At 49.5% G+C, this 16,320-nt stretch overlaps 1 protein-coding gene across 1 annotated transcript in view; it reads right to left on the bottom strand.

Moving 5' to 3' along the window:
* The window catches only part of LOC112958101 (mitogen-activated protein kinase kinase kinase 3-like), a 38,395-nt gene extending 36,984 nt beyond the window's left edge, over positions 1 to 1,411 (bottom strand). Inside the window, exon 1 of the mRNA XM_026051910.1 lies at positions 1,357 to 1,411. Coding sequence (XP_025907695.1) covers positions 1,357 to 1,360 — 4 coding nt within the window. The 5' untranslated portion in view covers positions 1,361 to 1,411. The remainder of the gene's footprint in view (positions 1 to 1,356) is intronic.
* Positions 1,412 to 16,320: the final 14,909 nt, after the last annotated feature.

Below are 16,320 nucleotides of genomic sequence, written 5' to 3'. Positions count from 1 at the left end.
GCCATCTATCAGTGAGCAACAGCAATGCTCTGAGCTACAAGATGTGGGAAAAGGGCATGCTCACACACAAGGGTGATCACTACTATGGATCTGTCCAACAGACCCCTATATATTCAGCCCACGTCCCCAAAAAACAGTGACAGGCTTGGAAAAGGGTGCTGCTTTCACTAGAGGACGCACCGCAGTGACAGCTCCATCCAAATGCATGCAAGGAGCTAGTTCAAAGCTAGTGGAAGCTCTTTTCACCAGGGGTGCTGATGCAAGAGACTCAGCCCTACAAGGCTCAAGTTCCCCTTCCAGCTAGAGACAGCAGGGAGTCAAAAATAAAAAGAAGTTCCCAAGTCGACTGTCTGCTGAGAACTACACTGGAGTCACCAATTCAGAGCAAGTGAGAACTTTCCTTCTTTAAGAAAAAAAAATGTTTTGACAAAATAGTGGCTTTAACCTTCCAAGTGAAAATTTCTCAAAAATGTTTGGGGTTTTCCCACTAGGGCTTTTTAAGTGAAATTTGTCATTCCTTCAGGTTTGGACTTTCTCCTCCCTTCTTTTTCACTTTATTTTGCTTCAAGCGAGTTCCCTCGCTCCCTTTTCCCCATGCATTTTGTTAGCAGAAAGAGAACAGCAAATTAAATTTCTCCTAGTCTCTTTTTCTTTTTTGGCATCAGATGTGTGCTGAGCAGATTATAGGCCCTCGAACAGTACATGGTTGTTTTTCTGCAGCTGTTGTAGGACTTTGCAAGAGTAATGCAAAGAACTTGATGGCCCATGGGCACTTGAACCTCACATGCATGACCTGCAGGAGACACCACCACCTATCTGGTTATTGATGTGCTAAAATTGAGCTAAAACAACTTTCAAGTGGTTCCAATTTCTGTTATAACAAAGCTTTTTTTAGCAGCAGAGAGGATCAAAACTGCTATGTACCTCCAGAACAATAAGTTATCCTCACTTAACACATCTCCCTCACTACTGCAGGGTTCCTGATATACGACTACTCTGTTATTCCAGCAGAAAAGGACAAAAGCTGCAAGTAAATCAAGTCACTATTCAGATAAGCAATATATGGGGGCTCTGTTTGTATCTGAAGCATCCTTGAGAGAGGCGATACAGGGAATGGAAATTTAGGGATACATGGAATGCTCAGAAATACATGGTAGAGTTGGAAAAAGACTCCCGTTTCCCCCTAAAATCAATTTGTCCAATTCTGTCAATATTGAAATAGAAAAAAATAAAACAAGATAATATTTAACCAAGGCATCACATCAGCATCTCACACCATGTTGCCATGCCAGGCAATGCCAACCAAAACAATCAGGCTGTAGCAAATTAATTGCTGTAAGAGAATGCAGTTCTTACCCATCTTTCCATCTACATCAGGCCTCCATTCCACGGATCCCAGACACTTGCAGCTTCTCCTCCCCTCTCAAGCATCCACCCTGAAACAAGAAACATGCACAGAGTTTACACATGGACATGACAAAAGGACCACCCTTAAAAACATACACAGTTCCACATCATTACCTTGGAGTAATGAGATTACATGTGTGCTACAGATACACAGGGATAAAGAAAACTTATTTAAGAACAAAAGGAATTTGCAGTGGGAAGCCACATGCTTGCATCAATGCTATTATTACAACAGTGTCTTTAGCCCGTTTCATTTTGGAGTAAGCCCATGGGGTGCTGCTCATTTGGAGTATGGACGGAGAGCCAGAGCAGAAAGGCAGTCTCAGGCAGCCCGGATCAAAGCAGAGCCCTACATTTAGGCTTTCCCAACTCCAGCCAACCTTCCAGAAGGCTGGAGCTGCAAGATGCCCTTGCTCGGCAGTCACTGCGGGCAACCCTGCCCTGCAATCACCGATCACAGCGTGTGCCAGGGCACCCACACAAGCGCTGGGGCGTTTATGGGCCACGTGTTGCACAGAAATGGTACAAAAAGGCCGTCCCCAAAAGATCCCAGCTCGGCCAAATGGATCCACGGAGCAAACGTGAAACGTTGACGTGAGCCACAAACGACTGCGAGCGCGGATTGGGGTTTTGTGCAGCGCCAGAGCCTCCACCACGCAGGGGGATATTTATCCAACCTATTTTGAGGGACGAGCAGGAAGGGAAATCGATAAGCAAGCCGTGCTGGCAGAGCAGCACATGTGCCATTGAGTGCACTGTTCCTTTTGCTGCTGCAGCTTCCTCCCCCAAGAGCACCGTTTAACCCCCAAAAGTGTTTAACCCGCTCTGTCCGCGTCGAGCGAAACGCGAGGCGAGGAAACAACGGGCTGGAAAAGGTTTAAAATCCCATCTTGCAAAAGATGGGGTGATCTTGCACGGGGTGATCTGCACAGGAGGGAGCAGAAAGCCACAAAAGCAAGGCAAAAAACTCCAGCTGATTGCAGCGAGAAACAGGAAACAAGCGAAACCTTCGCTGCTTTTGCTTTCAGAATTAATGCGACACTTCCAGCAATTAAGACCTGCGCAGATGGTTGCACGAAGGGCCACGGGCAGATAGCCTAAATTTGACCCGAAATTCCTGGGCTAGCCTGGGTTAACTCTGCCAGCGTCAGGCTCCTCCTAATGGCTCTCTGGAGCCTTTTCCTAGGCTCCAATGACAGGGCAGAGGCGCTGGGCAGAATTCAGGCACATGAAACACAACCCTTGGTTGCAACCACTGCACCCTGAACGTGGATCTCTGCAAACCCAAGTGACCAGACAGACTCGCAACTGGTTGCCAGTTTGGGGATCTGCATCTGGGCACAAAAGCACCTGCCTAAAAGTACCATGCAGGCAAATTCCAGAAAAAAAACAAGTGATTTTTTTCTTCCTGCAGAACCCCATTTCCTTCTTTCTTCGACATCTCCACCAGACCAAACCCCCAGGAGCTCATTGCCCAACTCCCATGCTGAAACCAGTCCCCTTTAGCAGTGCAGAGAATCTCCACAACTATATAGAGAAAAAAAAGTTACTGCATTTTAAGCAAGTTTCTAAATCCCAAAAGCAGCCAGCCTTCAAACTGGACCGTGAACACTGGCGATTTCCGTGGCTTCCCAAAAATACATACTAGCAGCTTCCTGTTGGAGAAGGACAAATTCCTGTTTCGAGTACAAATTCTGCCCTTTATTATCTCTCTGGAAAAAAAAAAGAAATAAAAGGAAAAAGCCTGTTTCTACTCCAATATACTTCAAAGCAGCTTCTCTCCACTCCTCCCACTGTGCTCTCCTGTGGAAAAAAGCAGTTTAGATTGCACCAAGCTGGACTCACTTCTACAGCCCAAGCAGCTCAACATCACTCGGCTGCTTCAGTGAAGATTGCTCATCCATACAGGAGATACGGACTAGCTCCCCGCTTCAAAATCCATGCCAAAATTTAATCCCAGTTCTTTAATCTCCACACTCAAAGAGTGGGAAGGGAATAGCCAAGATGGAGTTGAGGGAAGCCAACAGTGAGGTGCTGTCTATGTAGATTTGACTCCAAGGTCAAATCCAAGGTGCTGTGGGTGAGGGATGCATGGGAGTCACGGAATCGTGGAATCATTATGGTTGGAAAAGACCTTCAAGATCATCAAGTGCAACCACACAAGGAAGAGGGGATGGGAGAGAGGAGTTTCATCCTGAATTTGAGGTGAGACCCAGAAGTAAATGCGAGGGAGCTGCTGGGAGGAAATATGTGGGATAGGGGGTTAGAGAAGAGGGCAGCCCAGCTGGAGTCTCCACTGTCCTACCCACCTCCTCCAAGTAGGATTTACAGCATCTCATCATTACGAGAAAGGACGGTTCTTATCCCATCCAGGTCCAGCCTCCAGCATAAAACACAGGCTCCAAGACGGGACCTCTCATCGCTAGGAACAAGTGGCATCTCCCACCATGGAGCATCACCCACAGGCTTCCACCACCCTTTATTCCAGCCCGAGCACCGCTCGCTTTGAACATGCATGGACAGGCCACCACGACAAGAAAAAGAAGCCACAGTTGCCCCCAAAACACAGCTCGGCTGGAAAGCTACTCAAACCAGCGTTGCTAAAATTGGGACTTTCCTTGTTTTTTCAAGCAGCAGGGAACAACATGTTGGGCTGAGAGAGTTTAACAAGCAAGAGTCAAGCGGAAAAAATCTCTCTTTTTTTTAAGGGTTGACCACATTAACTTTCAGCAAGTTTCCGGGAGTGCTGCCAAGGTGCTGGAGTTTTGTATACTACGGAACTGTTAAAAATATTATTGTGAATGTTATTTTCAAAAAAGCTTCGGAGGCCAGGGCTGGGGGAGTGTTAAAAACAAGAGCAAAGCAAGTGGGATTGTTTTAACTGTGACAATAGGACGAACGCACACCGATAGCTCGGGCAAAGAGCCTGCAGCTTTGTCCTGGCTGAGAGGCATCTGAATGCAAAAAAAAATGGAAGTCTGGAATATTACAGGTTTGCTGCGATCATCTCCACCTCATCCTTATAGTTTTGTTCTAGAAACCACAGGGCATTCAGTGCTGTGCTCATACAGGTGCCCTGCACAAGGCATTAATATCAGGAGCTACCCAAAAAAAAGAGATAAATTTGGGTTATACTTTAGAGATGTAGGGATCATCCCAGCTCACACAGAGGACCAGCCAGTTCCCCCAGAACTATATTCATGACCTGAGAGCCAACAAGTAGTTATGTAGGAACATGCATGAATATACAACAGTGATCACAAGCTTCTGGAGACCCACAAAATAAGGAAACAAGCTAAAGGGTTGGAAAGGACTATCAGCAAGAAGCAGATAACACAACCCTTTCAGGCTATGGTCTATCTGTTTTACATATATATAAACGGGAAGTCAAGCGAAGTTCTAGAGAACACATGTGGTATGCGCTGACATGTAAAATCCAACTTGTTGGAGAGAAATTACTTCTTCCACCCACTAGCAAAGCTGAACCAAAGTGCCAATACCCTGATCACACCCTGATTAAGTCCAGCTCTTACAAAGATTCCCTATTCAGTGTGCCCGAATTCAAGATTTAGACCCCTAGTCCTCTCTGCTGATGATGAAGGTCTCCAGCACTGCTCTGCATCCTCTGTCCTTTCACAAGGCAAAATCCTGTTCTTGGGGAGTTTTTTGTGCACTTATGAAACAAAGAAATAAACTCTCACGCAAGTTACACCAACAGAAACCCTCTTTGGTTTCCCTGAGCATAGCTCCTAAAGAGAGAGAGCAATCCAGAGGGAACATCTCTGGATATATAGGATAAAAGCCAAAGCAGAGAAGCATTAAGAGTGTCTTCCATGACACTCTTTTCCCTACTTTTTTTTTTTTTTTTTTTTGTGATTATTTTTCAGCAAAAATGACAAGAGACTTTCTGGGGAAAAAAAAAAATCAATCAAAAAAACACATTTCTGAAAAAAGTGAAGTTTCCAACCTCTCTCTTCTATGTCCCTGGAAGAAAAAGGGGAAGAAGAAACTAAAAAGGGGGAAGAGATACAAAAACATTCAGATGAAGCATGCCCTCAGAAAAGCTTTTCTCTCAGGGTGATTTTTTTTCCTGGAAAAAGCAAACGGCAGAAAGATGTCTATGCAGCATCGATTCCTCTCTATCTGCCATCAGTAACGGAGCTTCTTCACAAAGGAAGTCCTACTCCAGGAGCTGTAAAACCAATGTGCATTGGAGAACCCAACTCAAGAGCTGGGGACTGCTGGAGTTTTGCTCCGGAGACTCAGACACCAAATTTATATCCAAAGCTGAGGACAGCCAGGAACCAAAATCACCTCTGTAACTTGGATCCCTAGGAGCAGCAGTGTTGTTAAAGAGTTTATGGCCAGTCCAACGTGCTCTAACGTGGAGGTCGGAGCAAGCTGTGGACCAGGAAGGAAGGAGGCCCATCCCGTTGCCTACGTTGGCAGCTGCATGGGCCGCATGGTGCCCGCTGCGCTCGGGCGGTGCTCGGGGCTTTGCTGCCAGCCCCCGTGCTGCCTGACCCACTTTGTGCCGCCCGCAGCCTCCCGCCGCGCGCGCTGCACTTCCCACCCTCGCTCCTCGCCGCCCCACGTCCCACCACCGCGATCAATAGTCCTCCTCGCAGCCCTCCCGCCTCGCCGCATCCTCTCTAACGAGCTCGGCTGTGCCGCGGTTCATCAAAACAGCTCCCCCACCGACTGCCAAGGCCACTGCCAAGGGCCTATCGACCACTTGCTGCTCAGCACCTTCCCAACCAGCTACTGGGTTATTTTATTTCTCCCTGCAGACACGACGCACGAGGCCTGTGGCTCACATGGAGACCAGGGCCTGAGGAGCAGCCCGGGAGAGTGCCACAAATCTGAGGTCCCTTTCCTGCCCGTGCCACTTCTGCCGTACAATTCTGCACTAATACTGGACCAAGTGAGGACATAAGGCTCAGTGAATGCTTGGGGACCATCTACGATTAAAATCCACCCTGTGCTTTCAAGCAACAGGACTGTGTTTCTGCACAGCCTCAGGTGTCCATTGCCCTCACAAGCTGCTGACTTGCGTGTCCGTCACCAGCAGAGGTTATGAAACAGCAGCACGTGGCTCTGGTTCGGCTCTCCTCCTTGCCCTCCTGACCTGTGGTGTCACATGAAGTCAAGTGCATTTGCTGTCATATATGGCCGAACACAAAAACAAGCCGCCGGTGCAAGAGCCAGGGAGGACAACGTGCAGCTCACACGTCCCACCAGGCATGGTACATTTGCCCAAAACCCCAGTCCCTCAGAGCCTCCTGGGTCTGTCCTGCCATCACACCAGGGTGACCCTCATTCACAGCAGCAGAGAACGGCTCCAGCTCGAGGCATTACATGGTCTAGACCACGAGAGCAGCACTTGCTCAGCTGCTCCAAAACCAGGTCACTTAGGAGGCACAGTGGGGAAACAGCCAACTACTTTTAGAGCCGAGCTCTGGAGAAACACAGTTTTCTCAGTAAAGTTCAATATTGATTCCCACGGCCCTGTTGCAGACAGACAAAATTAATCTCCAGGAGGGAAAGAAACATATGCCTGAATATCACAACAAAACACAGAAGCCTTTCCAGTTCTGCAGTCGCGTTTCAATGGAAACCAGAAGGCTGTCATGATGGAAAGATTTTAGTTTCCTAATTAATCCTCCCTGCTGAGCATTTAATGCTGCTAATTGATGAGGAGAGGTGGTATCCAGACAGCATCTGCAAGTGCTTCTTACATCTCCAGACAGAGATTTCTCTAAGTTAAGGAATAACAAGGCAGATTTTGCTCCCCACATGCACAGTGCCCTGACCAAGCTCTCTCCTCTCCATGAAACATCTGGCAGTGGGGAGGGAGGCAAAGTGCATCTCGGGGCTCATTTTCGGGCACTGGAAATGTTCCTGGAAAATGTCATCTCTAACACTGTCACTCCCACAGAACATGCAAAAAGAAGGACTATTGCTGCCAGGGACATGGCCTGTACCATAGAACATGCTGCCCATATCTCCTGTGGATTAAGGGGTAGCTTCTCCTGACCAAACGGAGCAATCAGTCTGGTGAGATCCGGGAATATTACCCCAAAATTGCACAAAACACACTGCAATATCAGGAAATGGCTCATCAGGCCAAAGCACAGCCCCAAGGGACAACACAGTGCCACCACCAGCTAAAAGCACCTTGATGAGGTTCTGCTGCCTGGCTTCTCACTGACACCAAGGACAAGACCTAATTCCTAAACCCAAATTCTGCCTACACCAGGAAAATCCCTTGAGACCACCAGAGTCACCAGAAATGCAAAAAACCTGCAGTCTCAAACCAGGAGGGTTGCAGGTCAGCACACATCCCAGGACGAAATTCCTGCTCCCGTCTTCCAGACACGTTCAGCACATGCTCCAACTCCACCCCAAATCGGGGCCCAAATGAGGATGGAATTGGTTCATTTGCACCCAAGAGTCAGTGATTTCAGTCCTAAGAGGTGCAAAGTGCTCTTAGCCACAAACTAAACCAGCAGAAGTTTGTTTTTTTTTTTAAATGTGCATATATATATACATATATTTTTATATGTGTGTGTGTATATATATATATATATGCATGAGGCCATGCTTTGGTTGCACATTCTAAGGAATGATAAATGAAGAAGTGTTGATGGTCCCTGAGCTGCTGCCTGACATTCCAGGGCTGCTCCGTTTGCCGGAGCGGCAGCGTTTCCACCTGCATCGTTCTGACACATCGTCCAAGAGGCCCCATCATCACAGATTCCAGCGTGTGCAGGTGTCCAGCTGGCCAACCTCTCCGTATCAAAAGGCTTCTCATTTTCTTCTGTTAGGGTTGGGTTTCAAGCCACCTACTCCATCATAAATATAAAGGCAACATTAGCTTGATCCTAGAACATTTAAAGAAAAGACCAGCTGATGCCTGCACAAACAGAGGTCCAAAAAGTCACCAGCTCCCAGCACAGGAGCAATGTTGAGTCAAGCGCTTTCGGTTCCTATAAAATCCTGTTGTTGCAAGTAACTGTGCACGGCAGGTTGAGTCACACACTGGTTCCTCACCTGCAAAACCTGCCTCCTAGTCCTACGTCGTGTCCTGGGGCCGCTACTTCCTTCTGCTCTACAGCGTATTCGGAAGTATTCTCCAGGGAGAAGAGACCGCGTGCCAGCAGGGAGGTGGACTAGATGATCTAATAGGACCTTTTCCATCGCTCAACTTTTGTGCTTACTCACAGAATAAATATCTCCCACGTTGCGAAGAAACATGCTGGCTCCGCTCGCTTGTTTAGGCTGGGAAAGCGTTGCCCTCTTGAAGACATTTTGTTTTCCTGCTCTTACTTCACTGGTGCTTAACAGGACTTGCCCGAGGAGAGCCAAGCAAAGAAGAAGCTGCTTTTGCCTGGATTTCCGTGTCGGGGAGCTCAAAGACACCCAACTGAGAGTCACTCAAATCCTGTCCTAGCAGCCACCAGCAGATGAGGAACCTGATTTCTGTATCATGGTAATAGTTGTGCTTCTCTGAACATGTAGACCTGATCCTGGTCTGGTGTGGAGAAGCACTCAGTTGACTTACAGAAATCAGGTTGGCAGGAAAACGGACAGAAGTTCCCCCATCAACCAGCCAGGACTGGTCTCCTGAAACAGCTACAAACCCAATCCAAAAAAAAATAAAGAGGGCTGGCAAGAGGAGAATCCAATGCAGCTTAGATAACAGCTTACATTGCAGTTTGCATTGGCCTTCATTCATCAGCACAGCCCTTTCCTAGCTTCAAAACGCAGAAGTAGGGCAGTCGGGCAGAGAGCTGCAATCTGGCAGATGAGTTGCATCACCGTCTCCAAAACACATTCAAGCAAAACATGCACTAAACGGCCCAAAGAGCAACTAAAAACTGCAAGAAACTTAATCAGAGAAGAAAACAAAATTAAAAAGCCCAACAAATAAACAAAAACACCCCAAATTACCACCTTGTACTACATCAAGAAAAACACATACCGAAAAGCAAAGCCACACGCAACCTGCATCTCCTCTTGCAACAAGGCAGAGATCCACCATGGGGGAAGCAACATTCGTTCACTGGTCAAAACACTGCAGAGGGGAGCTGGGACTAGATGGTTCTGCTTCTAGTTCTTCTTTATTTTTTCCCTAGCTGCTGGACCACAGCATGACCCAGGGAGCTGCCTGTTCTCACATCACTGGGTACATTTCATGAAGAACCCAGCTCCTGGAGTCACATGAGTACATCAGAAATCCACTTCCTTTTTTGTCTTTCTTTTCCAGTTAAAAAAAAAAAAGAAGACTATTAGATGTGAAAATTGAAGAAATAAGTGTAAAAGCCACAAAGTCTAAAAATGCTCAAATGGAAAAAAAATAATGTAATATTTTAAATTTAACTACTAACTTTTGGGAGGAAGGAATGTGATGACAAACGCTTAGGTCAATGATAGACATGAGAAGCCTTAGGTTGGGGGAATATGACTTGGTTGTGCGGTGGGAAGGCTTTGATGTCCCCCTCTAGGTTATAGAGGAGAAAATTCATCTCTTCTTAGCAATTCCTGCCTAAGATGTAAAAGGCCCTTGGAGGTACCCAAAGTGCTGGCCCAGGTGGTGGCTAAAGTTGGGTGAGTAGAAGATGCTCCACCTACAAAGCAGCTCTGCTGCAGAGGTGGCTGCAGATGCATTGCAGAGGCTGGAGAGCACTTGGGGACCTTCTCCTTATCCAAAGTGACCACACAGGGATTAAATCCGTGGTTCTCCTCCAGCTAACGTCCAATTTGCACCTTCAGCCCCTCCAAGCACAGCTCCTTCTGGGTTAGAAAGGCACAACCAGAACACAAATGGAGAGTCTCAAAAGCCACACTCGTAAGACACCAAATGAGTGTGACCAAATGCTGCCTCTGCAGCACTGAATGTCCCGTGAACCCTCTGCTTGAGCAAACCTCCACAACCAAAAGATCTACAGATTTCGAGATTTGTTTGTATTTGTTTGCATTTTCCTCTGCGCCTCCTTCTCCTCCCCCAAAAGGATGTGCTTGGGAAGAAAAATGCCACCCATAACGTTTCTCTGCTTGTTTATTTGAGAGGAAAACAGTGCACGCTCCTCCACCATGTTGTGAGTTCAGCCCTCCGCAAGGCAAAACAAGAGAGGCTGCAGAAACTAAACAGGCACGAACGTCACACGTCCTTTTTGTCCCCCCCTTTCTAAACGAAGTATTTTATTCTAGGAGAGCTCAAAACCCCGGCTCGCGCATACAGAGGAACACGTTTGGAAATCCCCTCCCTCCACCCCCACTGCCATTTGCTAAGGAAACCAGATGCTCAGAGCCGGCCAAAAAAATGATCTCAGCCATTCTTCAGAGAGCCTCCGGTGCATTTTCATGAGTCATGGAAAGCAACAGCGCGTTGCTCTGGTAATGCTAGGTAAGCAAGCGCTCACCCTCACGCTTGCGGGAGCCGGAGCGCAGCCCGTTTCTGGAGAGATTACATCAGATACGGGCCCAAAATAGAGCGGCCGGCTCTCGGCAGGTTGCTTGGGATGTGCTGCTGGAATGGGATTCGCCCTGGATCCCCTGGAGTTGGGAGTAGAGGGCAGCAGGGGTGTCGGGAATGCCCCATGGTCCCGCAGGCTGCAAGCGGCCAAGGCTGGAGGCTGTGGTGACTCTTCCCACACGTAACCGCGCTCACGTGGAGACACACGCGGGAAAAACCTCCTCAGCCTTCATTAACCCCCCACCAAAATCTTCGCTCTGCTCATTTCTAAAGGTCTCTGAGCTAACATGAAGGATGCAACCACAAGGCTGAGTGCAACACCAAGGCTCAAGCAATAAATGTGTGTGCCTTTTATCCAAGCACTGCAAAAGGAAAGCCAGTCTGTTTCCAACTTTAAAAAAACATGCTCGCCAATCTCTGGGTAAGTGAGGCATCAATGACCCTTGGTGACACTCTTGAACATGGCCACAAGGACAGAAGCAGTTGTGTGACCACGGAACCATATCCGTGGTGACTCTCCATCAAGACCAGGGCTGAGTTCTTCAGACATCCAGCGCAGGACATGTTGGGAGGTGGTGAAGGGGGACACTTCCCATTGCATCCAACCAGCTCGGAGCCTCTTGCGTTATCCTCCAGCAGTGTCCACCTCTGTCACCTCTCCTCAACCCCTGCAGCAGATACACAGGCACCACGGCCCAAGAAGATCCTGCAGAGACGAGACACTGGCAGGGCCCACAGAGAGACACATGGGCTTCCTCTGCAACAACGAGTTGCTTCCAGAAGGTCTCGCTCCTCCTTTTGAAGTCCCCAACCCCCTTGGCACTCAGCAGAGGTTGAGGATGAAGAGGGCAGCTCATTATGCTGCCTCCCGGGCACAGCAGGGCCCGTTTGCTGAAAGGGAAGTTCTCCTGCGCCGTGTTTCCTACACACAGACCAAGACCGAAACTAGCACAGCCCTGTCCTGTCCTCGAGAGGGGAAGGCATTTGCCACGTCCAGCATGATCCACAACAACTCCAAAAGCCAGTCGTTTGATCTCATCCCCTCCCACACAAACTGCAAACACATACCACATGGAACCACATGTTTTCACTCGGGATTATCACATCCTACACCTGATGCCACCAAGCGCCTGAAACGCTGCCACGACGAAGCATCTTCTCTCTTTCCCTTGAGCCTCCAGGCAGGTACACAGTGAAGGAGACACGGGCATTGAGTGGGGCTCACCAACACCTCAGGGCTACGGGGAGAGCAGTACGGAAGGTCCCAGCAAGCAGAGCACTTGGTCTCCCCACCCCAAGCGATAATAGGCAAGAATGGGCAAAGTTCCCCAAATCCTTCACACTTGAGGCCAAGCCAGGGTGCAGATGGGGACCTTCATCACTCAGTCACACGGAGAGCATCACAGCTGTGCTTTCCTTGGAGCCAGCACTCAGAGCACCACGCAGCCCCCAAATGACCGCACTGCACAGAGGGAGCAAGCAGACACCAACCCCGTCCCACCAGGGAAGCAGGTGTCCCTGCCAGCACAAAGCTGAGGGTGTGGAGATGGAGGGAGCACCGAGCAGCCCTGACGCCGTCCCCCGAGAGCCACAACAGCCCGTGGGACACAAGAGAAGGGGCTACCTGAGGCTGCCACCATCAGACACTGGCTCCAACCAAAGAGCAGCTCCTCAGGAGAAGTAGGAGCCGCGGGCAGCGTTTTTGGGCACCAGAAGAAGCAGGACCTGCTCCATTGCTCTGCTTCAAAGCCACCGCAGCCACCACGAAGCAGGGCGCGTGTCCCTGGGAGCAACACCGGAGCAAGAGAGGAACGCAGAGGGAAGGACATAAGGAAAACCCCCCTTTCCCCTCCCAGAGGCCGGCGCCGCTCGGGAGCAGCCGGAACTGCTGGGTTTCCCCAAGCAGCACCACTTCTCAGCGCTGGACCTTGAACCCGCCAGCAAAACTAGTGATGCAAGAAGCTAAGCACAGCTCAATACCCTCTCTGTGCATCTCCATTGGCCACCGGCACCCTCTGCCCGGAATTAACTGGAATTTCTTGCATATTTCTCAGATGACTCCTGCTACTCGGTGAGCACCAGCATTGATGGGATAAGACCAAGAAGCAGCAAGAAAATTCCTCTGGTTTATTAACCGGTCGCCTAGGTTTTCCAAAAGGCACTCTGCACACTGGAATGCAGCAAAGGGACTGCAACAGAGGCATCAATACCCTGTTTCTGCACTGAAACCCTGACAGAAGATGCCAAGGTTGCAATTGCTGGAATCTGGGACTCCCCTCGGGCTGTCCTAGGTAGCAAAGGCAACGCAGTTACATCAACCCATGTGCACATGTTGCACCAGCAAGGAAAGCTGCCCAGGAGCTTGGGCCAGCCTGGTAGCTCTACCAAAGGATGTCAGCATCACAGGCCCAGCTCCCAAGCTCCACTCAGTACATTGATCCTAACATTGATTCCTAACAAGGAAACAAAGCTTAAAACCTCTCTCCAGTTTCCCAGCAATGGTTATTCATTGCTTACACCTTCACAGTGCCCCCCCATCCAGCCTGCTGCCATCCAGCCCCGTTATTTCTGCTGCAGACCCTGGGTGGTGACTCAGGCACTGCTCCTAGTGACACGGTGCTCACTCAGCAGGAGGGAAAAGGGACAGTCTCCCGCTCCCAGGCCTCTCTCCGATGGTGGCAGTGAGGAAGAAGTGAGATGCTGGCAGAAAAAGAACAAAACGGAGGTTTTCTGCACACAGGCAGCATTTTCCTTCAGTTGATCTTTCCTGCTTAAATAGACCTCACTCTACACCTTCTTCCCAGAGCAACGAAGCTGTTTTTCCTACCCACAAAACCTGAGGCTTGGGCTAAGAGCGGCTGTTACATGCTTGAAATTTAATAGCTCCATGGGGTTTATGGGCATTTGGAAATCTCAATGCAGGAAATACCTGCACGTGGATGAGCAGCCACCAAAACGTCACAGCTGCAACCCTGGCTCTAGGTTTAGAGTGGGAGCTCTCAGAGCATCGCAGAGGTCACAAACACCCTTCAGAGGGCTGGATTTGGGGCTTTCCTCCCTCCTCCACCAAGACTTTTCCCAGACACTTTCCCAGAGCATTTCTTCCCAGTCTTTCCAAGGGAATCACGTAGCCATGGAGCAGGTGCCGGTGCGGAGGCTCATGGCCATCGCAGCTTTGCAGAGCACGTTGGACTCCTCCTCAAAAGGGCCATTTCTTCAAGCTATTCCATCCTTACGCACTGCCTGAGCTCCATGCAGCCGCCTCCATCCCTCTGGGCTGTTTGCATCCCACGTGGAAGGCTGGCCGGCTCCTTGTGGGATTGAGCCGCGCGGAGCCCCGGGCGGCTTCGCCGGGCACGTTATCCGATGGACTTTGTCTCCTGCAACTCGGGTGGCACCGAGCCAGGGGCTGGCTCGGCTCCCACCCTCCGCCTTCACCGCTGCCCTGACTTCTCCTCCGGAGCCTGTGCCGGATCCTTTGCCCGTCCGGAGCACACGGGACAGGGGAGCTCCCTCTGAAATGGTCAATCTCGCTGCCCTTCCGCAGGTGAGCTCCGCTCCTCCTGAATCCTTCTGCAGAAGTGTCCATGAGCAAGGGGTGTGAAACAGAAGCCGAGGAGGATTTTAACTAAGGAGAGAAGGATGAGCTCCAGCCCAGGCTCTCATCGAGTCCAGAGTTGCTTGGTCTGCACTAACATTTGTTTGGGAACCTCCCAGGGAAGGAAGAAGCATTTTGGGAAGGGGCTTTGGAGCAAAATCCCTTTTCTTGGCAGGACAACACACCTTGCAGCCTTGACTTGCGAAAGACCTAAAAATCCAGGGCAAATGCTCCAGGTAGCCTCATTGCCTTCCCAGCTGCATTGAGACGCCTCAACCCCAGGCGAGCACCTGAGACCTGACACAGCGATGACAGGCAACAGCTCGTGCTCCTCCTCCCTTCCCAGCACCCGCAGAAACTGCCTGAAAACCTGTGTCACCCCGCGGGAAAAGCAAATAAAACAGGCTGGGGACGGGCGGCCTGTCTGCCAGGTTCCGGATCAGGAGATGGTTTAGAGCTTTTCCCAGAAAACAGCGTCTGCTGGCTAGTGGAATTCAGATTTTTTTTTCTTCTGTATTTTCCTGCAAAATGCATTTTCTGTCTTCCAAAGTAAAGACGGGACCCGCATCCCTCTCCCATGTCGGATCTCAGGATGCAGGAGGGTCTCGGGCTAAGGGAAGATCTGTCAAACTCGCCAAGCCCAGCTGCAAAAGCCACCGGCATCATTAAGCACTATGGATACTTCGGAGGGGATGGGAGAGGAGAGCATCCCACAGGAAAAACCTCCTCGAAGCAAGGACGGTGTCCGGCTGCAGGGGGAAGCCTCGATGCTTGGGAAAACCGGGACGGTCCCATTATAACTAATTCCAAACTGGGGGTCTGGAGACGCTCGGGACCGCGGCGCCAGGCCGGACAGGCCGCGAGCGACAGGCGAGAGGATGCTCCAAGCACGGCGCTTCCCGGGAATCTTCGCAAGTCGCCATGCAAGGAAACTGCCCAACAGCTCCCAGACCCAAGGAGGAGATCCCCCGGATCACCCTCATGCGCCACAAAGCTGGGGACACTCTCCTCCTCTCCCGGATCCCTGTTCCCAGCCGCTCAGGCTGTGCATGGATGCGTTCCACACGCTCCCTGGCTTGCTCTGAACCAGAAACAGCTTTACACAAATCAAATATATGCAAAAAAAAAAATAAAAAAAATAAAAAAAAGAATTTCTTCCTGCTCCGAGAGGGCCGGGATGCTTCCCGATCTGCCGCCACGCACCTGTGCAGGGCGCAGCCTTCCTGCCGGGACTTTGCTCGCCCCAGGGCCAGGGCTTCCCGGTGCTCTGGCTTCCCGGGCGCTCCGCATCCCCGCGGCGCCGGGCATCCGCCTGGGATAACGGAAGCGTGTTGTGCCCGGCATTAAGACATCCTGATAATGGGATAGTGACATATACTACCTATATACACTGTATCTATCTATATATCTATATATAGTAACATATACTATGTATACTATATGTATAGTATATACATATACTATGTATATACTATGTATATACTATGTATATCTATGTATATAGCAACATATACTATGTATATAAACTGTATCTATATATATGCATATACATACGCATACACACATATGCATAGATATGTCCCCCCATATGTATATATATATATTTATATATATGCATCTATGCATTAGGGGGTGCACGGGCAGACCCAGGGCGGGGGGGAAGGACATGAGTCCCCTGGCATCCGGGAGAGGGGGGAAGAGAGGAGCCCGGTGGAGCAAAACTCCCGGAGGAATAAAAACATAAAATAAAATAAAATAAAATAAAATAAAATAAAATAAAATAAAATAAAATAAAATAAAATAAAATAAAATAAAATAAAATAAAATAAAATAAAAT

This window comes from Nothoprocta perdicaria, unplaced genomic scaffold (assembly GCF_003342845.1).
Source record: "Nothoprocta perdicaria isolate Ctin4 unplaced genomic scaffold, notPer1 scaffold_80, whole genome shotgun sequence".
Taxonomy (NCBI): domain Eukaryota; kingdom Metazoa; phylum Chordata; class Aves; order Tinamiformes; family Tinamidae; genus Nothoprocta; species Nothoprocta perdicaria.
The sequence above is the reverse complement of the archived record's forward strand: the minus strand, read 5'-3'. Positions and strand labels throughout refer to the sequence as shown.